General features: G+C 35.9%; 1 protein-coding gene across 1 annotated transcript in view; it reads left to right on the top strand.

Annotated features, from left to right (window-relative positions):
* Positions 1-25,204, top strand: part of AOPEP (aminopeptidase O (putative)) — a 202,189-nt gene that overhangs the window by 25,026 nt on the left and 151,959 nt on the right. The window contains exons 4-5 of the mRNA XM_081318746.1: positions 4,087-4,234; positions 6,679-6,927. Of these exons, the coding sequence (XP_081174872.1) occupies positions 4,087-4,234; positions 6,679-6,927 (397 nt within the window). The remainder of the gene's footprint in view (positions 1-4,086; positions 4,235-6,678; positions 6,928-25,204) is intronic.

The raw sequence follows: 25,204 nt of genomic DNA, 5'->3' as shown, positions 1-25,204 counted from the left end.
GTGGTCATCAGCTGATTCTGGGGTCCCCACCAAGCCCTGGCAGCCCTGTAGCTCCAGCTGTGTCTTCCCCTGAAGACTGTGCAGCTGCCGGCCACCCGTGAAGCTGCTGGAAACTCTGATTAGTTGGAGCCGTGTGCGCTGATCCCGGGGCCTCAGTAGAGCCCCAGCAATACCTGATGACTCTCCCCCAGGCCTCTCTGATGCTACCACTGCTTCAGCTCCCCCCCTCCCCCCCACACACGCTACATAGTCAATCATCTTCTTCTAGTAGTCTGCTTGAGGGCCAGAACTAAACACATCAAGGACTGGATCTGGCCCATAGGCCTTGACTTGGACGTGTCTGTTGTAGAGCTTGGCAATCTATAAGTGTTCAAGAACTTTCACAGTTTTAATTCTAACTTAACTTCTGTGGACCTGACTTCGTATTTAATAGGTCCCTAAGGGGGCATGCACAAGTGCACTGGCGTGCCTATTGTCCCTGTCACAATTTGATTTTCTAATTTTCTTTGTTTGAATTTGCATTTTTGTTTGTTTGACAAATAAAAACAAAGAAATTCCTGTTAACATTCAGTATGAATTTCCTTTGATTTCCATCCTTTGTTGTGTCTTCAATTTTAATAGTGAAAGCTCCTGCTTGCATGCCACAACCTTTTAGATGTTGCACAACCTTGTACACAGTAAGTGAGATTGGATTTCCCAGAATAAGTACTTGAAACTTGTGTGGAGGGGACTACGTGGTCACTCAGTATCTATGGATATCCTTCCACAATAGTCCAGCTGGCTGGGAATTTCAGAGGTGAATTGGAAGTTACAGAAACAAATGTTCATTTTGGAGAAGTTTTCACTAAAGTGATTTCCACTGATGTTATCAGCTCACCCTCAACTCTATCCAGCTTTTTGTGCAGCCACAAACTTTTGGTCCAGTAATATTTTTTCCAGAAATAAGTTATTGTCACAATTTCAAAAATGTCTTCCTCTTTCAGATTTGGAGAAGAGTGTGTTACACTTGCAGTTTTTGGAGCATCTGTTGTTTTTCTCCAGTTTCATATTAATTGACATTAAAAAAAATCTTCTGTTGAAATGTCTGTTGGAACCTGTTGAATAGTTCTAGGCAAATCGTCAAGAGGTTATTTGCTCCTTCAAAATTTAAAAATATTTCATTTCAAATTCTATTGCTAGATTCAAGAACTTTGAAAAAAAGCCTCTTAACTGAGATTTATAAATATGAGTTAAAATAACTATCAGCTATTGTTTCTTTTTCATTTTTTAGGCTTTTTAGATAATGGGATTTTAAGCTTGATTAAATTAATTGCAATGCAGTAGAAATAATACAGTATAAAGCTGGGTTTCTCTTATATTACATATGACAATACATTATTAAAATATATTAAATGTCTTTTAAAAGTCAGTTTACGCCCTTCTCAGTGTACCTGTTCACAAGACAGTCAATAGGAAGTAAATTGAAATATAACTGAGATGCTGAAAAATCATTCTACTCAAAGGGCTAAGAGGAAAAATAAATAAATGGAGTGCCCCGATAATGCAATTAAAAACTGAGTGGATTTTCAATGAGAACATGAAATGCAAATTATTAATGCATTATTAATTAGAATAACATCTTAAATTTATAGATACAGTATTGCAAATTATCTGACATAATTTGCATAATTTGTAAATAGGTGGGAATTTTCTCCATGTTACGTATGTGTAAATTTTCATGTAGAAGTGATGGTGAGAACTGATTGCTACACAAAATTATTAATACAGCATCATGGGAAACAATTCACTTCTAATTTTTAACAAATACAGTTCCATGTTTTATGGGTTTCTGTTGTACCACATGAAAATATGCATTTCTTTCATAAAAAATAATTATATATATATTTTCTACCCTAGGTGGTGCTGTATCCAAGGGAGCCTCATAGGGTCCCAATAGATACAGTAAGATAGTGGATTAACATTCTGGACAGAAAGACAAAGAGGAAGAAAAGAGGGAAAACATAAAGATAAAGAAAATAATTTTAGTTTAGTTTATTTCTTGCACTTTTTGGGAAACACTGTAGTTAGAGATAAAGAGGAATGAAGAAAAAGAATGATCAAATATTTCTATTTTATATAATATAACTTGGGGAAAAGTTATACATGATTAAAAATGCTACATGGGAAATACAGACAGCTTGACACTTTCTAATAGTGATGAGCACAATAGTTACAGTATAGTACCTAAAAATAAACAATGGTTCAGTAGAAAGACATCTAAAATGATCATGAACATTTGAGATAGTCCTTTAGCTTTGTAGCTTTAGCTTTCAGTCCCAAAGATACACTTGACAGATTTTTCTTTTTAATCATCTGCCTTGCATTTGACCACAAAATGGCTGCTGTGGGGGCCCCCTTGCTTTTTTTCTCCTCTCTGTATTTTTATTCCCAGAGTAAGAGACCACAGAAAGGGATCTGAAATGTCCTGTACAGAGTATTTATCCATTAATTTAGATTTTTTTGGTCGGGGAAGTCAACCAATTGCCAACAATTAAATTGCCCTGTTTTTAAGCAAGAGAGAAGGCCTTTCTTTCCCAGAGAAAGATCCTTCCTTCCTTCCTTCCTTCCTTCCTTCCTTCCTTCCTTCCTTCCTCCCTCCCTCCCTCCCTCCCTCCCTTGTATATTCTTTTATATGTATTCACAGACACACTGGCATTTAGAGTTGCTACTCTCAGATTACAGAATGTTTTAGACAGATCAGAACAGTTCATATACAGTATGAGTTCCTTCTAATAACACTATAAGATAGGTGATTATTAATTATGTTAGCACAGTGGGTCCACTGCAAATGTGCATTAGCCTGGAGTTTGAAATATATGGTGAATTTCGTTTATGTCTCTGGTAAATACATGGAAATAAATGGAACCTAATTTGCAACTTTTATAGAAAACAAATACACAATGGAATAGTTGAATAATTACATTGGATATAATCGATGCATGTTAAGCAAAATGAAGGAAGTGTTACAGAATATTTGTTTATTGTAGTATTTTTATTTATTTATTTAATTATAGTTCAGAATCAGATGGAATATATTGGATCAGTGCTGCAAGGCTCTTACAGTGGGCATAAATATGTGCATACTGAGATTAATCCCACATTGATACTTTTCATTAAAGGCAAACATCTCACTCTGCACAAGTAGTTGGCAAGGCTGTTTCTCTCCTTTTTCCACAATGAAGCTTCATATACTCCTTCAATGTACTGAACGTTACAAGATATATTTTGCCTATTTGCAAAGGAAGTGGTGAATTGCCTTAAGTTAGGTGGAGGTATTCACATACATATGATATCCCAGTTATATCCTGCTTTTCTATTTGGAGGTCACTCGTGTTTTTTTTCAAATTTGCTAAATATGGCAGTTATCTTCTCCCACTACATTCAACATTCCTCACCCTCCCCCAACTTAGGAATTAGGGATTCCAAAAACTGGATAGAACATGGAAAAATTGACTTTATCCATTCATGCAACACTACATTACACTCAGTATTTTCACTGCCATCTTACACATAAATTAGGCAAGAAATCTCACCATTTAAAAACTCGGAAATATCATATCACAACACAGAAATCCACTCATGTAAGACTTTCTCCTGATCTACCATTTTAACCACCCTTTAGAACAGGGGTGTCAAATTGCTGGCCCGCGGGGCTGGATGCATCATAGCAAAACCGCACCCACCCCATTGCCGGCAATGGCAAAAACGTCACGATACATCGCGACACGTCACGCGACGTTGCGGGTTTGACACCCCTCCTTTAGAAGTTCCCATGATACTCAAGAGCAGATCTTAGGTATCTGCAAAGCAAGTGGAAATTGCATGGTGTGTGTATCCTGCACTCTTAGTTCCATCCTAGGCAATATTTTATCTTTGTAAAACTTAATTGTATAAAGCTACAATCCAATCAAAACATCAAAATAAAACATTAAAACAAAAACAAATCTCTATTTCAAGCTTTACCTGAATCATGGAAGACGTTTTTAGATTTAACAAATGGTGAGCAAACTTGATAGTTAACATAGTCTACATGTTTTTTTTCCTTAGGTATATTAAGTTGGTTTTATTATGTGACAATGCCAATGCCAGCATCCACCTTTGCTATTGCTGTTGGATGTTGGGCAGAAGTTAAAAGAAAAAGTTATGAAACTGATGATCTGAAGAATGATGGGCTGTCTTCAAAAGTGGATGTCAGGTTGGTGATTACAGCTGAAAAATATGTACTTTAAAGAACATTCAGTTTCTTCTATTATAAAAGAAAATGAGTCATCGTAGTTGAGGAACAATAGTTGGACGTGTTTAATCAAAGCAGAAGAAAATTGTAGAAGAGAAATTGTCCACTGAACCACACACTGGGCAAGGGTGTGTTGCTTGTACAGAAAGAAAGGGTTCTTTGAAAAAGAGCATGGCTTTTTATGTCATTTACTTTAGCTGCATAATGTGCAAGTTAAACACCTAAACTACAGAGTTTAGACTTTTTTCAGTTACATTTTTAGTTTTAAATTATTCAAACCCTATTATAGAGCCTATTATAGAGCCTTGGTGGAGCAGTGGGCTGATGCCTCCTTAAGTAACACCAGCTGCCTGCAATTAGTGCAGGTTCGCATCCCACCAGGCTCAAGGTTGACTCAGCCTTCCATCCTTCCGAGGTAGGTAAAATGAGGACCCAGATTGTTGGGGGCAATAAGCTGACTTTGTAATAATGCCGCTTGGCATGTGTGTGAAAGCCCTAACAAGCAGGCATATACATAGAATGAAGGCTACTGCTAAGCTTGTAAGCCGCCCTGAGTCTTTGGAGAAGGGCGGGATATAAATGTAATAAAAATAAAATAAATAAAAAAATAAAATAAAATATTAGTTCCTAACACTGAGGTTAACAAGAACATGATTGCAAATGTCACTACAGAGGCAAAACCAAAGACAAAATGGATTGCTTAATAGGTGAATTTTAATTGAGGCCTAATAAAACAATGCTGTTAAGCATCCCTTTTTATTTCTTCTTTTAAATTCGAAATTCCTTATTATTTTGCATGGTAAAAACTGTCCTCTATTTTACAGCCTTGATTGATGCTGGCATATCTTATGAAGCTTATTAGATTGCTATTCCTGTATCATATTTTTTTTTCATCGTTCTTTCACATTATTAGCAGGCTGTCTCTTAAAATCCCATTCCTGTTTCCATCTTTTCATTGTTGGTTTGAAAAATTACATTTGTAATCTTTGTTCCTATATTTATAGAATGAAAGTACCACCCAAAAACATGTTGCAGATCTGATATAACCACTGCTTAGAGTATGCATTTCATATCAAAAGTTTATTGAAAGGAATTTGAAAAAAATATTATTGTTTATAGGTTGTGGCTGTATACCCTTCCAGATAGGAGCATAATTCAGGCTTTCTGCATGTCAATAATTTATTGTCTTCTGTTCTGCAGATGATAAAAAACAAAAGTGTACCTGTAAGAGAAACCACAACTGCAGTGTTTTAACTTTTTTATGACCATTTTTTTTAATCACAGGAAATTGGTTAATGGTTAAAATAGTTAATGAACTATACCAAATCAAAGGCATTGTTAGTACTATTTTTCTTCTCCAAATATATTTTCCTTTTTTAAAAAAATGACAAAATATGATAGGGTTATAAATGGAAGGAAACATTATCAATTCTGTGAACCGGGCAGGATGACTGCATGATAGAATCTCACTGTTAGGTTTTATCCAATAGCAGGAAAAATTACTTAGGCAAGCTTACAAGAACTTCACATAAGTAATATGTATTTCAAAAATGTTAGAGGCCATAAGCAAAGAATTTTAGCAACTGCTATAATTCAAAAAGCCATGTATATTGAAGCAATGTTCAACCCTTCTTGTGATATTTCCCCCCTTTCTTTTCTGTGCACTGGCTTGCTTCAATCTGTCCTTTATTTTTATAATTATCAGATTTGTTATCATGGTGGTTTTCACTGACTGTGGAAGAACTAACTTTCACATTCATCTGGAAAAACTTTCAAGATGAAAATTTCTTTCAATGGATATTTCTAAGAGTGTCCTATCTTGAGGTGTTCAAGATCATGGGGGCAATGTGCTGACTCTGTAAACCGCTTAGAGAGGGCTGTAAAGCACTGTGAAGTGGCATATAAGTCTAAGTGTTAGTGCTAGTGCTATTATTGAGTAGTTTTGGGCAGGGGTCCCCAACCTTGGCAATTTTAAGACTTGTGGACTTGTGGCTGGCTGGGGAATTCTGGGAGTTGAAGTCTACAAGTCTTAAAGTTGCCAACGTTGGGGACCCCTGGTTTGGGGCATTAGCATTATTTCATTGCCTAAATTGCAGAGGTGACAGGCAGGTGATAGCGAGACAAACAATAACAATAATTGAAAATCCCTGCAGACCTTCTCACAATAATTTCAAGCAAGTTACCCAACCACATTTTTTCTTGCCTGGATGAGATTCTGAATTCTATATATAGCAGATAAAGAAAAAGATTGTCAAAGGAAAGAAATTGTCATCTGATCCAGATGTTTCCCTCTTAATGTTGTATAAGTATGAACAAATCACACAAATCTCTTGGCCACGTTTTGCTGAATTCTCATAACTTTTTTTTAAAAAAAATCAATTCAATGACTTCTTTGTCTCTGCCAGGTTATTAAAGAAGGCTTGCAGTCATACACCATATCCTTGTCGTTTCCAAGATCCTACCACCTCTACTCAGGTTATTATTCCTCACCGCATCTTTGCTCCTCTGTGCCTTAAGGAATCCTGCAAAAAGGTTTTATTCCACCTGCTTCCTCAGTGTCTCTCTGCGGCGTATGATCTGCTGGGTACACATCCCTTTTCCCGGCTTGATGTTTTGATAGTTCCAATGAACTTTTCCAGTCTTGGAATGGCAAGGTATGGATATTTTTCCCATTTTCTGTGTGGTTTAATTTGGCTATCAGTGCCTTATTGAATCCCAGTATCATCCTTTATAATACCCGTTGGCTGGACACTATAAAGGATGACACTAGGATGACCATAGCGGATCTGAAGGAGGCAGTGCATGACAGAGGGTCATGGAGAGTGCTGATCCATAGAGTGGCCAGCTGAATGGCTGATGGCGATGATGGTTTATTGAATAAACTGCAATCAAATGCAGAATGTGCTATGTTGTAAAAAATGATGACAAATCACAGTGATTGGATTCATACTGAGACATAACCAAAGAAACCACATTATGACTTAGCAGAATGTGTGAACCCACTCCATATGTATGTATATACTGTATATATGTATCTATTTATGTATCTATGTACAGTATGTATGTATGTATCTATGTACAGTATGTATGTATGTATCTATGTACAGTATGTATGTATGTATGTATGTCTTTGCCAGGAAGAAAAACATTGTTAAAATCCTTTCTGCATTTTTCAGAGCCACTGTCTTTGCAGATGTGGCTATAAAGGGTAGGAACCTATAACATAAAAGAGTCATTACTCAGTTGGGCATCCCATGAATCTAAATTATAAATAAAGAATTAATTCATCCGTTGTATGACAGAATAGAAAAGGTAACACTGCCTGCTGTCTTGTAACACCATCACCAGGCTTACAAATTGTTCCTAGGGTGATATCTGAGGCTGGGAAAAGAAGTTTGGGAGGTGGAAGTGGATCTTTTCCGAAATACATATCTGATGGATGGGGGAAGTGGAAATGGGCTAAGGAGCAAGCAGAATGTTAGCTGTGTTGGAGTTGGCTGAGAGGAGAAGAAGAAAAATGGCTGAGCAAAGATGAAATTAGGCAGTATTGGACTGCTAAAGAGAAGAATGTTCCAGATGAAGAGGAGAATGACATAGTGAAAGAGCTGTGTACCATATGTAGATAGCCTGAGGGAGAAAATGAACCAACGATATAGAAAAGATGAGGTTTGAACTAGCTGTACAAGTTGCCAGCTAAGTTTTAATTAAACCCTTGATTACTTCTTTCGGAATTTAGTCACAGCCACACACATAAATACAATTTAGGATAACCTAAGCTATTATATTAGTATCAACTAACATATGAAAGCAGAGAGACAGTTAATCTCAGAATGGTAGAACAATTAGGGTTTAAAGCAATTTATTACATTACTTTGAATACAGAAGCCAAAAAGAGTGGTGAATGATGAAATCTAAAGAAAAGCAGTATACACTTGAATGCTGTTTTAAAACGCCTAAATATTTATGGGAGTTCTTGGAATTTAAATTCTTCATTTCTTATTTAAAAGGGGAAATGAATAAAAAAGCATAGTACCATAAGGATATAATTAGGTATATGTACTTTTGACATTAATGTTAAAATTTTTTAATAATTACAGTGACGTGGGGATCTTTCTGTTATGTCCTATACACTATTTTCTCTTTACTGTAAGCATGGATGTTTTCCAAAGCTTCTTATTACTTTATGTATTATCTTGATACAGGAAGAGTACTGTGCTACGTGTGCATTTAATCAACTACTTGATCCGCAGTTGTATAAATATAACATAATACAGTTGGCAAGAACAAAAGAGCTGCTGTTCTGAAAATGTTCTTTGCATTTGACTGCTACCAAAGGAAATAGCTATGCATTTTCAGTCATTCATTTTTAAATCTGCAATTTTTCTCTTTCCCTTTCTCTTATTTTTTACATATAACATAGGTCCATGTACTTGGGCAAGTCTGTCCTCATTAGTGTGGAAGCTACATGTTTAATGTACAGCACCCAGGGACTTTTCCTTTTTTTGAAGGTGACCCCATATTTCAAAGTAGGAAGAAACAGGGATTCTTAATTGGAAGTTTGAGAGCTGTGTTTTCCAGCAATGGCCAACGTAGATTCAGCATTATTTTATTTTAAGACTTTGCAATGCTTTTTTGAAGGAAAAATCTGCCTTGAAATAATTGTCATATGCTTTGGGTAGGTTGTCACTTGAGCTCTTTTAATTTGCTACATATTATCTATAGAATAGTAATTCTAATGGAAGTTACTTCTGGATTTTCAATAGAACCTGAAGGAGGTGTTGGATTCTGGAAATGCTCAGAGTAATGCAGCCATTTTTGTAGTGATTGAAATGGCAGTGGAAATTCTGTACAGGTAGTCCTTGACTTCGCAGTTCATTTGGTGACCATTCAGAGTTACAATATCATTGAAAAATGTGACTTAGGACCATTTTTCACACTTATGACTGTTGCAGCGACCCCATGGTCACATGAACATAATTCAAACAGTTGGCAACTGACTCACATTTATGACAGTTGCAGTGTCCTGGGATCATGTGATCACCCTTTGCGACCTTCTGACAAGCAAAGTCAATGGAGAAACCAGATTCATGTAACAAACGTGTTACTTATCTTAACAGCTGCCGTAATTCACTTAACAACTGTGGCAAGAAAGGTCGTAAAATGGGGCATAACTCACTTAACAAACATCTTGCTTAGCAACATAAATTTGGGGCTCAATTGTCGTAAGTTGAAGACTGCTTGTAGTTGTTTTCTACTAACTGTTGTACTTTAGCTCAGTGCTGTCCTTTTCTTTTGGTCTTATTCAGCATTTGGAGGCTTTGGAAACCTCTCGTGTATCATACTTATATCCTTCTGAATATAATAGGAACTTCCCCCTAAATGGAGTAGACAAAACAAACAACTCCACAGACATAAATGGGAGTTGGGATGGGTAGGAATGTGGAGATGGATAAAGTAAAGGTAAAGGTTCCCCCGCACATGTGTGCTAGTCGTTTCCGACTCTAGGGGCCGTTGCTCATCTCCGTTTCAAAGCCGAAGAGCCAGCGCTTGTCCGAGGACATCTCCGTGGTCATGTGGCCGGCATGACTAGACGCCAAAGGCACACGGAACGCTGTTACCTTCCCACCGTAGTGGTCCCTATTTTTCTACTTGCATTTTTACGTGCTTTCAAACTGCTAGGTTGGCAGAAGCTGGGACGAGTAACAGGCACTCACTCTGTTACGTGGCACTCGGGATTCGACTCACCAAACCGCCGACCTTCTGATCGACAAGCTCAGCGTCCTAACCCACTGAGCCACCGCGTCCCTTATGGAGATGAATAGTAGTACTGTAAATAGAGAAACAAAAAATGAATGAATATAAAAGAAAAAAACTCAGAAAAACAGAAACAGGATAAGCTTCCAAGGTTCCCATAGTTTTTAACAAGGAAATCTATAATACTGCCCCTTCTGTTGTTTTCACTGATTGTGACAGTATTTATAGCATGTGTATCTTAAATAGGTTTAATTCTGCATATTGTACACTCTGTATTTTATATATTACAGATCAATTTAAAATTGGCATTTTGTCAACCATTAAGCATGATGTATTGTGTACTTGATAGGCTCTTTTCTTCCAAACGCAGGCCATTTGGTCTAAAATTGGCCTAACTTATTTTGCCTTCAAGGAAAACAGCTTATTGCTTGTATTTATAGAGATAAATGCAATGTCAAATTAGCTGAATTTAATGCTGTTCTATTTTCTCTTTTCAGCCTTCTTCTTATAGCTGAAGAATTAATTGCATATTCATATATTCCTTATATTCCAGTATAAGTATAAGCCTAAAAATAAACTTTACTGAATTTAACTGGGAAATGAGATTTATTCCCAGCAGGCTTGCATAAGATTGCAACTTTCAACTATAAAATTAATACTGTTTCAGGTTTTTTAGTTGTTTATGTGACTAGCAAAAAGTTTGTTCTAGAACCTGAACAAATATTGGATACTTTTTTGATGAGTGATTACTATGACTTATGTACCTTCCTCTAAAAATATTTGTAAATATGTCATTTGTGAGTAAAAAGGGATCATGGCTTTTCTGCATATATGAGTCACAAAGAAAAACAGTATTTATTACTCTATGTTTCATTTATTTCATCAACTTATTCTACTCTTCTACTTCTAAGTAAGTTTTGAATAAGAAAGCCACATGTGAATTTCCTTTCCAGATTTTTGTGTAGTTAGTTCTTTTTTTTAAAGTTTCCTATTTGCAAAAAAAAAATTGTGAGTTCCACACATGATATAAATATATAGTACCTTAGTAAAATCTCGGTTAACTCTCACTTGTCAGTTGCTATTATTTTATCATGATCATTCTAGTTTGTCATTATCTTTTAAAACAGGGGTCCCCAATCCCTGGGTTGCGGCCCACTATCAGGCTGCAGAAGCAGCGGGCAAGCATGCGCCGTGCGCAGTTCCACTTGCGCAAATAGAGCTGCATGCAGAACTATTCCCCCCCCCCGCAGTCTGCAAAGCCAGAAAGGTTGTGGAACGCTGTTTTAAAAGATTGTATGCACATTGCATTTTCCTCGAGGAGGTTAAGGTCAGGCAGGAACATTGATTTAGCAGTGCTTGGTGGGAGGCAGTGGTTGGGACACTCTTGAGCAATACAGACCCAGTACTTGGTGCTAATGCTATTTTGCAGCATTGTTGCACCCAGCCTCGAGTCCTGATCATTGGACCTTCAGAGGCCCAGCGTTTTGGCTGCTTCTATTGAATGCCAGAGGTCAGTTTATAATGAGGGCTTCCTCACATGTGATTTATTAATGGTTGAGAGGGCTGATCCGGTGTGCATTACTGAAACCTGGCTGAAGGAGGTGCTCTCATAAATGTGAGGAGCACATGCTGGGTCCCTTCAATTAAGAAACTTCAACAGATGAGACCCAGGAAGACCTTTCTTCTTTTGGGGATGTTTGTATATTGTGTACAAACATGACAATTCGTCATGATACCTCTTCATAATAAAACCATTTCTACCTCATAGTAAATCTGAATTATTTTGATAATGGTTCTCAACTCAGTTATCAACTGAGGATTAAAACAATACTTGGAACACATCAAGCAGATGAGATTTCCTTACACATTGAACCACTTAGCTCATAAACATGTAACAGATGTGTATCGAGCAGAGCATTTATCAGTAAAACTGAGACCCATACGACTGAACTCAATCTTTGCAGTGGTTCTCTAACCGGATTTAAAACTATTGTCAAAATATTTCTAGCGTGTCATTTTTAAAAAAACATTTAAAGTATATAGATTGAAATTTTAGTAGTAGATAATGGACAAAACAGATTATGTTTTTTAATGTACATCAGAACATCCCATAACTTTTTCAGGCCCTAACCCAGTTTGAATGGAGAACATCCATCTCGTGACAGATGTCCACTCAGAAATCACAAGTCTTGTGGAATGAACTTTATGCTTTATTAAATCTCTGAAATCCATCAACTAGGGTCAAGTGGATAATATACCAACATGCATATTAAATACTGAATAGGATATTTAAAAACATTTGTAATCAGTGCCAAGACCAAACTCATAAGTCATTTCACACAAATCTCTACAGTACTCCTTATTTTCCCTCCAAGTATTTTGTTTCAACAGCTTTTGGGAATAGGGTAGGGTAAGTTTTATTGTTATGTTACTGTTAAATAATTGTAAATTAGTAACTTTGCTGATTTATTGCAAAAGACTATTCAGTCACCAGCTAATAACCTTAATTTACTTTCTGCCTATTAATGCATTATTTGAATATGAGAATAAAACAAAAACTTCTGTATTTGATGTCACTTCCCCAGAAAAAAGGACACCAATACACAACTTTTTTACTGAAACTAAGATTGACTTTCGTTCCTGTCATAATTACCAATTTATACCATACAGTATTTTACACTAGGTACAAAAATATCTAAACTTGTCTAAATATGGATTGTGCCACTTTTCTTATCCACCTTCTTTGTAGCAATATAATAAAATTATATTTGGAGCTTGCTAGAGAAGGATGTATTAATCACCTCTGTCTCCAGTAATTCTGACTATGGAACTGGTGACCATATGATTGATTAATACTTGAATAGCTAAAATGGATAAATATGTCTTCTTTTTTTAGAACTAAGGTAGGATATAGCTAACTGGTAGCATCAAGACTAGATCTTATCTTATTTAAACAAGGTTGGCCCTGTTTGTATTTCTTGGATGGAAGACATCTTTTCCAAGATTGGAGAAGGAAAGAAGGAAGGAAGGAAGGAAGGAAGGAAGGAAGGAAGGAAGGAAGGAAGGAAGGAGAGAAAGAAAGAAAGAGAGAGAGAGAAAGAAAAGGAAAGAAAGAAAAGAAGGAAAGAAAGAAAGAAAGAAAGAAAGAAAGAAAGAAAGAAAGAAAGAAAGAAAGAAAGAAAGAAAGAAAGAAAGAAAGAAAGAAAGAAAGAAAGAAAGAAAGAAAGAAAGAAAGAAAAACTGTGTTTGTGTGTTGCATGTGTGTCCGGATAATCATCAGGGAATGATTTCAATTCTAGAGATTCTTTACTCTATATAATCTTCAACCTAGAAAAAACTACTTTAGGCATAAGAGAAGATGTAACATTTATTTCCTGGAACAATTAAAAAACATTGAGGCAAAACCTGGTTTTGGAGACTGGCTAAAAATAGCAATGACTTTTAATGTTCTTTTATGTTACGAATTTATGTTCTATTTTTATTCTTTTTAAAAGTTTTTTAAAATTGGACTTCCAATTTCATGTGCAATTTATAACATTCAGACTGTTTTACTGATATTTCTATACCTCTGAAAGTTTTTTATGGTGTCAGAATAACCCTGGAGTTAAATGTATTAACACTTGAACATGAATGAATACATCAGCCTCAGATGATATTTTTCAGTTTTCTTGCAGCTCTTGACATTTGTTTACCAGACTTCAAACCTTTTATGTACCAGTATTTTATCCTTTAATTCTTGAAGCTGATTCTCAGTTGCAATTGTCAGTGGATAATATGAAACCCTCCAGATGTTGTTGAACTATAATTTTCAGCATCTTTCACCATTGTTTATACTGGGTAGGATGAAGTTCAGCAAGGTCTGGATTGTTGAACAAACAACAGCACTCCAGAAGACAATAAAAATGAACAGAAATTATAATTGTAAGCAGATCCATTTTTGTTGTCATGAGTCAAAGTGATTGTAATCTACAGATGATCACTTCTGTTGTAAATATATAACATGAACATTGTATCTTTACAGGATTCAGATCAGTCCTGTGAAACTCTGAATTTTTTGCCTCAAGAAATATATCTAGAGGCAATGATATGAGAATGTCCTCACTGACATCTGTGCAAACAACCACATGAGAGCAGGTATACCCTTCCTGGTGTGTGATCCAGAGAACATCTGGCTAGGTTCTCTACCCCATTATAACTTCCTGCTCTCCATGGAGGACATTGGAGTTCCTGGTTGTGCTATTATCAGCTGTTTCAGAAAGATTGGTACCCTGCTGCTCCTTTAGTTGTGACACAACTTAAACACAAGAATTTTGAGTATCTACTCAGCTGGAAAACATAATTAGGACAATAAGCTTGTGGAGAGGCCTTGTATTTTTTCCCAAGTCTCGTATAGATTCTTGCAGGACATTTTTACTATTATTTGAGAATTTGATACATACTGCTTATGATGGTAGTATTTGAGTTTAATGTTAATTGTTTCAGTATAGCAATTATTACAAAACTATAAGTATCCTTTATTTCAGTTGTATAGCTTTCAGCCTCTTTGGGAAAACCATAATAGGTTCACCTCCTAAATGCAAAATACAGTATATTATTTCAGTATTATATCACAGAGATTTGAACTCTTGCTCTTGTTTTTTTTCTCCTGTGAATGGTGCTGCTTTTCAGCTTATTTCACTTGATGTTTCTCACCATGACAGGGTAAAAGCTGTCCAAGCACAGGTGGAACAGTTGGAAATGTTTTGGAGATTATAAAGAAGAAAATTGGGAGATTGGGCAAAATTTGAAAAAAATAAAGAAATTTCAACCCTGTATGATGTACTGGACTATAACTCCCAGAAACCAAGTTAGCATAACGGTGGTAATGTTGGTTATGGTTGATGAGTGTTGTAGTTTACAGTTACAGAATGCTTCTGTGAGTAACAATACTAATACCAATACTACTACTACTATACTACTACTAAAGTTGGAAGGGACCTTGGAGGTCATCTAGTCCAACCCCCTGCTCAGGCAGGAAACCCTAGGGCCTATACCATTTCAGACAAATGGCTGTCCAATCTCTTCTTAAAGGCTTCCAGTGTTGGAGCATTCACTGCTTCTGGAGGCAGGTTGTTCCACTGATTAATTGTTCTAACTGTCAGAAAGTTTCTCCTCAGTTCTAGGTTGCTTCTCTCTTTGGTTAGTTTCCATCCATTGCTTCTTGTCCTGCCTTCAGGTGCTTTGGAGAATAGCTTGTCTCCCTCTTCTTTGTGGCAGCCCCTGAGATATTGGAACACTGCTATCATGTCCCCCCTCATCCTTCTCTTCATTAAACTAGACATACCCAATTCCAGAATGTTCTCAGTATTACCTTTGAATTAATAGTGATCTTATTGTAACACTTTTAAAACTGCATTATTAGAGCAAAGACACCCCCCCCCTGGTAACTGTAAGTTAATTGTATAAACATTTGATGGGAAACCTTGTAACATCAATATAAGGAAGTACATCATAGAAGTTTAAACTTGGTTAAATGCTTGTTTTGATACTCAGATTAGAAGTCTAGTGACTGCTTTGTGATTATATGGTGTTGTCCTTGAATAGCAGAAGTTAACAGCTAAAATACTTGATTATGTAACAATGTTGATGTTTTAATGATTGACATACACAGGGGGTTTGGGATGCTGTTACCTCTGTTATGGTAAACTACACAGTGATACAATTTAAAATATTTTGGGACCACAACTCTCTTTATTGTTAGCCGGCATGGCTAATAGATAGAAAATCTTTTTGGTATAGCTTCAACCTAGAATATTTTGGGGAAGGTTGGGATAATCCAGTAAAAATGCCACCCTTTGCTGAAATAACAGTAGTGTATGTTTAATGTAGACTAGATTTTTGTATTATGTGTGTGGTCTTCCAGATGTGTTAAAATCAGTTTCCTCTCTTCTTAGGCAGCATGTCTATGATAAATGATGATCAGAGTTGCAAACAACATCTGGAGGGCCACACATTTTTTCATCCCAATGTAGACAGTTTAAATTTCTCAATGGCTTACTGCGGGAGTACCCAACCTTGCCAACTTTAAGATCTGTTGTCTTCAACTCCCAGAATTCCACAGCCACCATGCCTGGCTAGGGAATTCTGGGAGCTGAAGCCCACGTGTCTTAAAATTGCTACTCCAGTTGGACATTCCTGACCTAGTGTATGATGTTTTAGTTGCCCTTGTCTTACTTTAGATTTATGATTCTGTAGTTCAAAATCTTATGCTAGGACACAGTAGTCTAACTCATTAAGGAGAATACAAATGCCTCATCCTTTTACTGCTGCCTAGAATATTTTCTTCATTAAATTTAGTAGATTGAACCAAGTTGGCTGTACATTTGTTTAGAATCTAGATTTAGATTAGGTAAATTGATTTGTGATAAAACAGGAAAAACATAATTACAAGTAGTTAAAATTCTATTTGTGTACATATTTATTCTTCTCCCTCAAATCCACACGTATGGGCACACACATACGCTGAACAGAGTTAAATTAAAATAAAGCAAATGCTGATGAGTTGGACTTAGGTCAGTAGAATTGCTTGATTTATATCTGTAGGAAATGGAAAGGGAATGTTGCCAAAAGAATTCTTAACTAGGAAGCTAACATATAGGATTTGTTTAGATTGGGTGATTTTAAGTTTTAAAAATGTTTATATAACAGTGCATGTTTGTATTCATTAAAGCCATTTCATTCAATCATGGACCTCAGCGCACCCAAACTTAATGCATATTTTCAGGAATAAGCAAACTTTTGATACCCATTAAAATGATGACTATGTTTGTAATAGCATATCTTTATTGAGAAACAATTTATGAAACACATAGGAAACCCTGATGTGTTAATTTTGTGTATTAGATAAGAATGTGGGTAATTTATATAAGTATATTCTATTTTCTTAAAGCAGCCATTTATAAATGTATTTTTTGTTTCTTTATCGCTGTTTTAATTTTAGACCGTTTGGCTTCCGTTTCTTTGATGGCTACTTTTTTCTAGTGCTGTTCTTGGCAGACTGGATTGTATTTATTCTGGAAATAAATGTAGGCTTCCTATCTGGGCCTAATAATCCCAGATACTTTAGAATCACTAAATAGCAGCCCAGCAGCAACCATTAATCAGATACTAATCCTTAATCTGCAGGGTTCTTAGTCCCCTACCTTCTTTAGTCCTGGTGTTTGCAAAAATTGAAAAATATGTATATATGGGAGGAATATGGTAGCTTTTTCATCTATTGTTTCTCCAGCCTAGCATTCCTCTACTATTTTTTTTACAAATATGCATAGAATTAAGGCTACAATTATGGTAGTCCTTGATTTAATTGAGCCTAGAATTATAGTCATAAATTGTTGCAATCATTAGGTGGGTCACCACATAACTGGACTTGACTTTATGACATTTGTTTGTGTTAAGCAAATAATGTGCATGTTAAGCAAATTCATTATGCCAAATGGGTGGGGTTATTTGCTGAAAATCAGCAGTAACGTGGCCCCTGAAATGGCCTCTGTAAATGGCTGTAAAAGTCATGTGACAGGTACAGTAGTCATAACTTTGAAATTGGGTCATAGGTACCTTTGGGGGGGGGAGTGTCCGTTGTAACTTTGAATGGTTCCTAAACTACTGATCATAAGTTGAGGACTACCCATAATCAACTAAGTGCTGATGAGGACTGTATAGCTTTAAGTCAAATAGAATGATTATATATTACCTGGTACATTCATTTATAATTGTGTAAAATTATTTTAAAAGTGTTGTATATCTTTAAATTGCAATGAAATGGACAGCTTGAGCCAGGCCTTCCAGGTAATTGGATACAATTTTTTTGCAGCAATAATAATTAATAATCAATTGGGTCTGTGTAATTTTAGGTCTAGATCACGGATGTCCAACCTCGGCAACTTTAAAACCTGTGGACTCCACCTCTCAGAGTTTCCCAATTCTGGGAGTTGAAGTTCAGAAGTCTTAAAATTGCTAAGGTTTGATATCCCTGGTCTAGATAGAACAGTAGCCAAGGACAATTCTGGTGGCTGTTCTTTTATTCCTTTCCCTAACATCTTGTGTAGCTCCCACAGAAACCAGGACAAATATAGGAAAGAATTATATTGTGTTCCAAGACATGGTAGCACGTAAGATACTGTAGTTGACATTTTCTGAGTCAGCAAGAATTCCAGTTCTCAGTGTTTCCTCAGTCAAATCTTACGTTCTTTTGCAATGCTGCCCTCTCAGAAGAGAATACTTGCATTTCTTCTTATCTCTAACTCTTAAAATGTCTACTTATGACAGATGATTGTTGACATTCACTGCCTTCCTGCCTTCCCATTCAGATAAGTTCACCAAGCTGGGCTAGAATTTCTAGCCATAACCGATTTGGGTTTTTGCAGGAAATTCGTTATCATTGTGTAGAGTTATAATGATATGTGGTTTATAGTGGTTGAAATTACAGATATAAACAGATAGATGCTGACATTTCAGTAGCATAAATCAATACATGTAGCAATTACAAAACATTATTTATATACACGTATATTGTAGATATGTTAATTGGGCTATTTCTGAAATATTTTAGTTAGTCAAGGTGACCTACACAGTACAGATAGTCTTTGACTTATGATCGTAATTGAAACTGGAACTTCTGTTGCCAACCATGCAGACATTGAGTGTGTTGCACTTGATTTTACAATGTTTTTATCATGGCAGTTAAATCCTGCTTACCCAATTAAATTTGCTCGCTGGAAGCCCTCTAGGAAGGTCGCAAATAACTATCACATGACCCCAGGATGCTGCAACCATTGTAAAATACATGCAGGTTGCCAAGCACCCAAATTTTGATCATGTCTCTGTGGTGATGCTGCAACGGTTTTAAGTGGAAAGACCTGTTACAAATGACTTTTTCAGTACTGTTGTAATTTCAAATAGTGATTAAATGAATGGCTGTACGTCGAGGACTACCTATTCGGTATAGAAAGCAGGATGAATGAGCAAAAGATTGACTCCCCTTGGAAAAGTTGCTACTGCTTCTGTCTCTTATTTATTTATTTATTTTATATATGTCTCAGTTTTTCCTTTTGGGGGGCTCCAGGTGGTAGACATGGGGGCACTTCTTATTTTATCTTCAGTTGAGGTGTGAGTAGGTTGGGCTCAAAGATTGGCACAAAGTCACCTTGTGATTTCTGTGACCAAATGAGGATTTTAACTTGGATGTCTCTTATCCAAATCCACCATTCCATCCTGTAATAGTTCAATGTGAACTCAGCTACAATCATGCTACCGAAGTGGAGTGCTCCCTCCCTCCCTCCCTCCCTTTAGAAAACAATTGTTTCATTTATTTAATCTAAAAATGGTATACCTGGTAGAAAAAGAGGCAGGATGCTCTTGACAACATTTGCAGATAAAGCTGGGAAGAGAATACTGTTTTAAAATTTCTAGGCAGTATATATTACCTTGGGATTCAAGAAAGACGTAATAAATAGCAGGGGTAACCAACTCCCAGGCTGCGATCCAGTACCAGGCCAAAGTCCATTTGGAAGTGGGCTGCGAAAGCAGCAGGCCAGCACTCACATGCACAGCTCCACTTACACAAGCGGCGAGCACTCACACTCACCTGCCACTCACACGGAACCTCCCGCCAGAAAGGTTGGGGAACACTGATATATAATATATAATATTAATAGTTTCATCCTATTTTCTATTTAAAATGCATCCAAATTGGCCGTTTGAATGGACTTTAGTTTACCTTGATTAAATTCTATTCAAGAAGATTGGTAATAAATATTCCAAAGAGTTCAACTATTTACCATAGAACTTCAAAAATTAATGTTAAAAGGTTATGTTGTTTTACAGGTTTATAATCCATAAATCTCTTATGACAATGAAGTCTCTGAAAGCTACTTCTACAATAATGGGAGTTTTCAGAGTGCCTCAAACACTTCATTTACATGATTGCAAGCCATATGTGGTCTAGAATAATTGTAGATCACGGTGCTTATTTTCAGTAGCATAAACATTTCTGAATATGTCCTTGTTCTATGCTTAGAAAAGCTTGTACAACCCCAGTAATCTATGCCTTTTAGGATAATTTATTGAAGGGAGAAATTATTTGCTTTTCTCTGAAACCTATTCATTGCTATCATTTTGAAAATGTGATTTCTTGACATAGCAACATATATTTCTCTTTCTAAATTTCTTTGTAATGTTAGACTGTTCTATAGTTTAATAGTGAACCCATTTCCAGAATACCAAGCTTTGTGTTTCCTAAATAGCTCCAAAATTTCAACAGTTTCAAATAACATGTTGGGGGGGGGGGCTTAGGGGAAACTTAAGAAACCTTTTCCCAGTGTTATGGAAAAAGATGAAAGCTGTTCAACTGAGGCAGAATGGACAGTGGAAGAAAACAGGAAAACGTTGGGATAAGATGCAAACAAAAACCTCTATTTGGTAATTCCAAGGAATGAAATCCAAATTGTGGAGCTATATAAATGAAAGACCCAACTGATGTCAATGGCATAAGTTTTCCTGTGATTCCCGTTAAATATGTTTTAGCACCTAATTGATTTGATTGATCTAAGAGAAGTGAGGAGGATCAGACTTGTTTAGCACTTGGATGAATACGAAATGCTAGAGATATAAACTAATTTATAGACTAATTTTAGAGCTACATAGACTAATCACCCAGAATCACTGGGAGACAGGAGACATTAATATTAATAATTTGGAAAGTGAAAAAAAGAACCTTGAAGAAGAGAGTGGCACACTATCATACCTATTACTGTCAAGTTGGGTCTTTTAACAAGTAATACTATCAGGAGATATATTATCATTACTTTCCCAAACAACCCTTCCCTGAAGACCTTGCAGTATATAGACTTTATTTATTTATCAAATTTACATAGGTTGCCCCGAGGAGGACCCTGGGCAGCACCAAATACATTTTCCTTTCACTCTGTGAGTAATAATTACAGAAATTTGTATGGAATACTTATCTATAAAAGTACTGATGGTAAACAATTTGCCTCTCTTTAAGTGGGGATTAAATAATTCCCTAATATGAAGAGAAACAAAATAGCAGAAAGGACAAAAGAAATAACATGAATAAACAAATTACATTTGCCATTAATTTTGTGCCTAAGGAGTAAACACACACACATATTGTAGCACCCTCCACCACCTTTTTTTTTAAACTACATTTCTCCACCCTAAACCCAGACATTACTGTAATTAAGTCTTAATAGCTTTCAGGAATGTTAACAGAGAAGGCTCAAGTCTAATTAATAGAGAATAAGATTATCAGTAGCTGTTATTTATCATCAGTAGAATGGAATGCAAGCAGTAGATTCTTAATACAAGTTGAGAGGGAAGTGCTGTTGAAGTTGTGTCCTGTTTGTGGGTGTACAGTTAACATTTTGTTAACCCCTGAAAGAACAAATGACGGAGGAATAATATCTTCCTAGCCGATTCTACACTTTAGAATTTACATACAAATATTCATTCATACTGAACCATCAAATTAGATGGGCAAACTGTGATATAGCATCTTATTTTCTTAGCCATTATGAAAAAGATAAACCTTGGTCATCAGTATTCTAAAATTCAGATTGAATGCTATAGTTATTAATTTTGTCAAGGAAAAAATCAGAAGTTGAATTGGTATTGCATAAATGATGCTTGCTGTTACTTACGTACAATGGTAGCAAGATGTTAATTATTCCTAATTCTCATAACATTTTTGGTATTAATATCGCACTTTATAATCATGATTGAGAACTTCAGATTTCATAAGAAGAATGTGGCAGCCAGCATGTTCTTCTGTATACAGGAAATACGTATAATTTATTTTTTCAGCAAACAACCATACAGTGTCCAGGGTAACACTTTTTTTGAGCATCTTTTGATAGCTTTAGTTTTCAATTATAGTTGATTTTTCATTGATAATATGAATTGCATAAATGAAATTTAATTACCCTCCAATTTAATCAATGAGTATATTGCAAATGTATAGTATTTCAAAATTAAGAATTTCAAGCAATATTTTTGGAACTCTCAAGTTAATACTATTTTAAAATCTCAGCTTTTAAAGCTCACATTTTGTTCAGAACCCAAATTGTTTTCTGACCTTATTTGCTTCACTGTTCCATCTAGAATTGCATAATATGTGGGTTGCTATAAAGTTGTTACAAATTGGAGGGCTGATATAATATGAAATGAGGCGCCTTGCCTGAATGTTGCTTTTGTTCCCTCTTTAACAAATTAGCATGTTGACATTTGTCACTGATGGATTTTATTATTTGCTGAAAGGGATTTGGGAGGGTTTGACAGCATGAATGGTTTGTCCTACAGACTTTAAGAATCGATAAAGGCATCTTTGTTCTTTGTGCAAAACACACAACAGATATCTTATTGACTGATACACATAAAAAGGAAGGCTTGTATAGTTGTCTCACAAAATAAGCTAAGAAAATGATTTTGAAGCCATTGCTTATTCTGTGTTCCCCTTCCCCATGTGTCTTTCCTTTTGTTAACATGTATCTCCCAAATAATGAGAATTAGTAAATGTTCATTCAGTAAATATAAAGCATTCTATTTTGCATCCCATGCAGTTTGCATATGGTTTGCAGAGGCAGATAAATCCAAAAATGTGTAATACATAAGAGTAAAATTGATTTATTATAAAAAAGTCAGTGGAAGTCTAAAGTAGATGTTTAAAAAGTCTGAAGCATTATAATGAGGGTATAAGAAACTGATTGTGTTCTTAAAAAATGTTTGCATATCGAGATGGATTGAGACACATTATTGTATTGCTTGTTTTATGCAGAAAAAAAGACATCTGATTAAAAGATTCTGATTTTTCCCCCATAGCCTGAAAGCCTGAAGAAGATTCAGTGAGCTATGTTATGTATATAATGAACATAATGAAGTAGGTGGAGGATTCAGTACTGTAATTTACTTACTGAAATATATGCTGGCATAAAAATAAAGGTTAATTAGATATGAACTAAATAGGTAAAAAGAAATCTTTCCACTTTTCTTGAAATAAGACATTACTGTCTGGTTCTCAAGATGAAATAAACGTGGTAAATTTAGTTTGACAGTGATAATACTTTTTAACGTTTTCATAAAGTTGAAAAGAACTATAAGATACTGACTACTGACTCCTACTAATTTTTTGTTTCTTTGCTTTAAAAGCTTTTTCCAGGCTTACAAATAACTTATAGCAGTATTTCTGATAAGCTTTTATTCTACATCAGTTTTATTAGTTCTAGGTAGAGAAGAAAGCCTGGAAATTGCTAAAGTCATGCAAGGGGTTGAAACAGTAATAGATACAGATGTATTGGAATTGGAATTGCGAATACTTTAAGATGACCATACAAGTGGGGACTTTTAGGAATTACAGTCATAACACAAGTGGAGGATGCTAGGTTGGGAAAAGTTAAACTAGAGACAATTTTGTGTAAGTAAAAAACTCATTCCTGATTAATATGGTTTAAGATTCTAAGAGTTTACACATCTGACATACATAAGAATTTTACATACCTTATGATTGTTAGTAGACTTGTGGAATTAGTGCTATGAACAAAAACTGCAAATGGAGAACATTTCTTAATTGTGATCTAATGCTGTTTTTTATATAGTTTTTTTGCCTTGGAGAGAGGCTTCTAGCTATAACTGTAGAAATAATAGAGGACGTTACTCATTGTGTCCTCCAGTGACCCATTTACAGTGAGAGCAGGATCAAAATATTGATGGTAGAGAAACTCGGGGGTTCAGATCTTGTAAGACTGAATTATCTTCTTGTAGATGTATTTCTGACTGTTTGTAGTCAGTTTGCTACATTTGTTTAGTTGTAATTTAAACTTACAAAGCATTAAGTTCTTAGCAGGGGGCCAGGTTTTAGCTTGATCTTAACTAGCATACTTTTTTATCATATTCTTTTTTTTTCTTGTTACAACAATAAACTCTGTATGTCTATGGAGATTCTCAGTCATCCAGGTCATGATTGTCCCAAAGATGTTTTTTTTTCACGAGGCAGATTGTGAAGACATTTCGCTTCTCATCCAAGAAGCTTTTTCAGCTCTGACTGGATGGTGGAGAATGGCAGGATTCATACTCCTTTTAGCCAGTTGTTGAATCCCCTGGAGGGTTACCTGTGTCGTCAGGGTCACTTGTGTATGCAAATGGGTGTGGAGTCTTCTTGGAACTACTGAAAGGACTGTGTTGTAGACTGGAGATAGATGATGTACAACACAGTCCTTTCAACAGTTCTAAGAAGGCTCCACAACCATTTGCACTACTGAAGTGATCATGACAACACAGATAACCCTCCCGTGGATTCAACGACTGGCTAAAAGAATGCAAACGACCAGATGTCTAAAAGGAGTATAAATCCTGCCATTCCCCATCATCCAGTCAGAGCTGAAGAAGCTTCTTGGATGAGAAGTGAAACGTCTTCAAGAAAAAGAAGAAAGTCCAGTTGTCTCGTGAAAAAGCACCTTTGGGACAATAAACTCTGTAATTACTATAATTACAGAGGTTACCCCCTAAATATAGAAGATAGTCTAGTAAAGAGCTATAAAGGAAAGCTTTCTGGAAATAAATAATAGCATTCATCAGTTCCAAAATGGTGAATGCTAGACTGGAATTGAAAACTATGTTAGAGACAACTTGGAAACTTAAAGGATGAGGCATGCTTCTGTAGTAGAATATACAATTGTATTGTTCTTGGTGACTTATACCATAAATAATCTATTGAGTTGGCTCTGTTGCAATAAAAGATTGTCATATGCCCTTAAGTGCAGTATTTCCAGAGTTAATTTATTAGAATCCCTAATTAGGCACTACATAAATCTATGTAGACAAGTATAGGTTTGATCAGGGCTTTTTTTCTCATAGAATGCTCAGAACGGAGTTCCGGCACCTTTTTTGGATGGAACCTTGTATGGTAGGCAAGGCGGGTTGTATGACATGTGTGAGTTCCGGCACCTTTTTCTTTTACAAAAAAAGCACTGGGTTTGATAGATCAGTGGTCTTAACTGGCATATGTTATGAAAAAGGGTGTGCAGTTGCAATATATTGTGGTGATAATTTGGCTTGTATTTTTGCTAATTGCCAAACTAATCATAGAAATACAGAGTAATTGTAGCATGTTTTTCTTTCTAACTAAAT

This window comes from Vipera berus, assembly GCF_964194415.1.
Source record: "Vipera berus genome assembly, chromosome: 2".
Taxonomy (NCBI): Eukaryota; Metazoa; Chordata; class Lepidosauria; order Squamata; family Viperidae; genus Vipera; species Vipera berus.
Note: the sequence above shows the minus strand (reverse complement) of the source record. Positions and strands in the feature narration are given on the sequence as shown.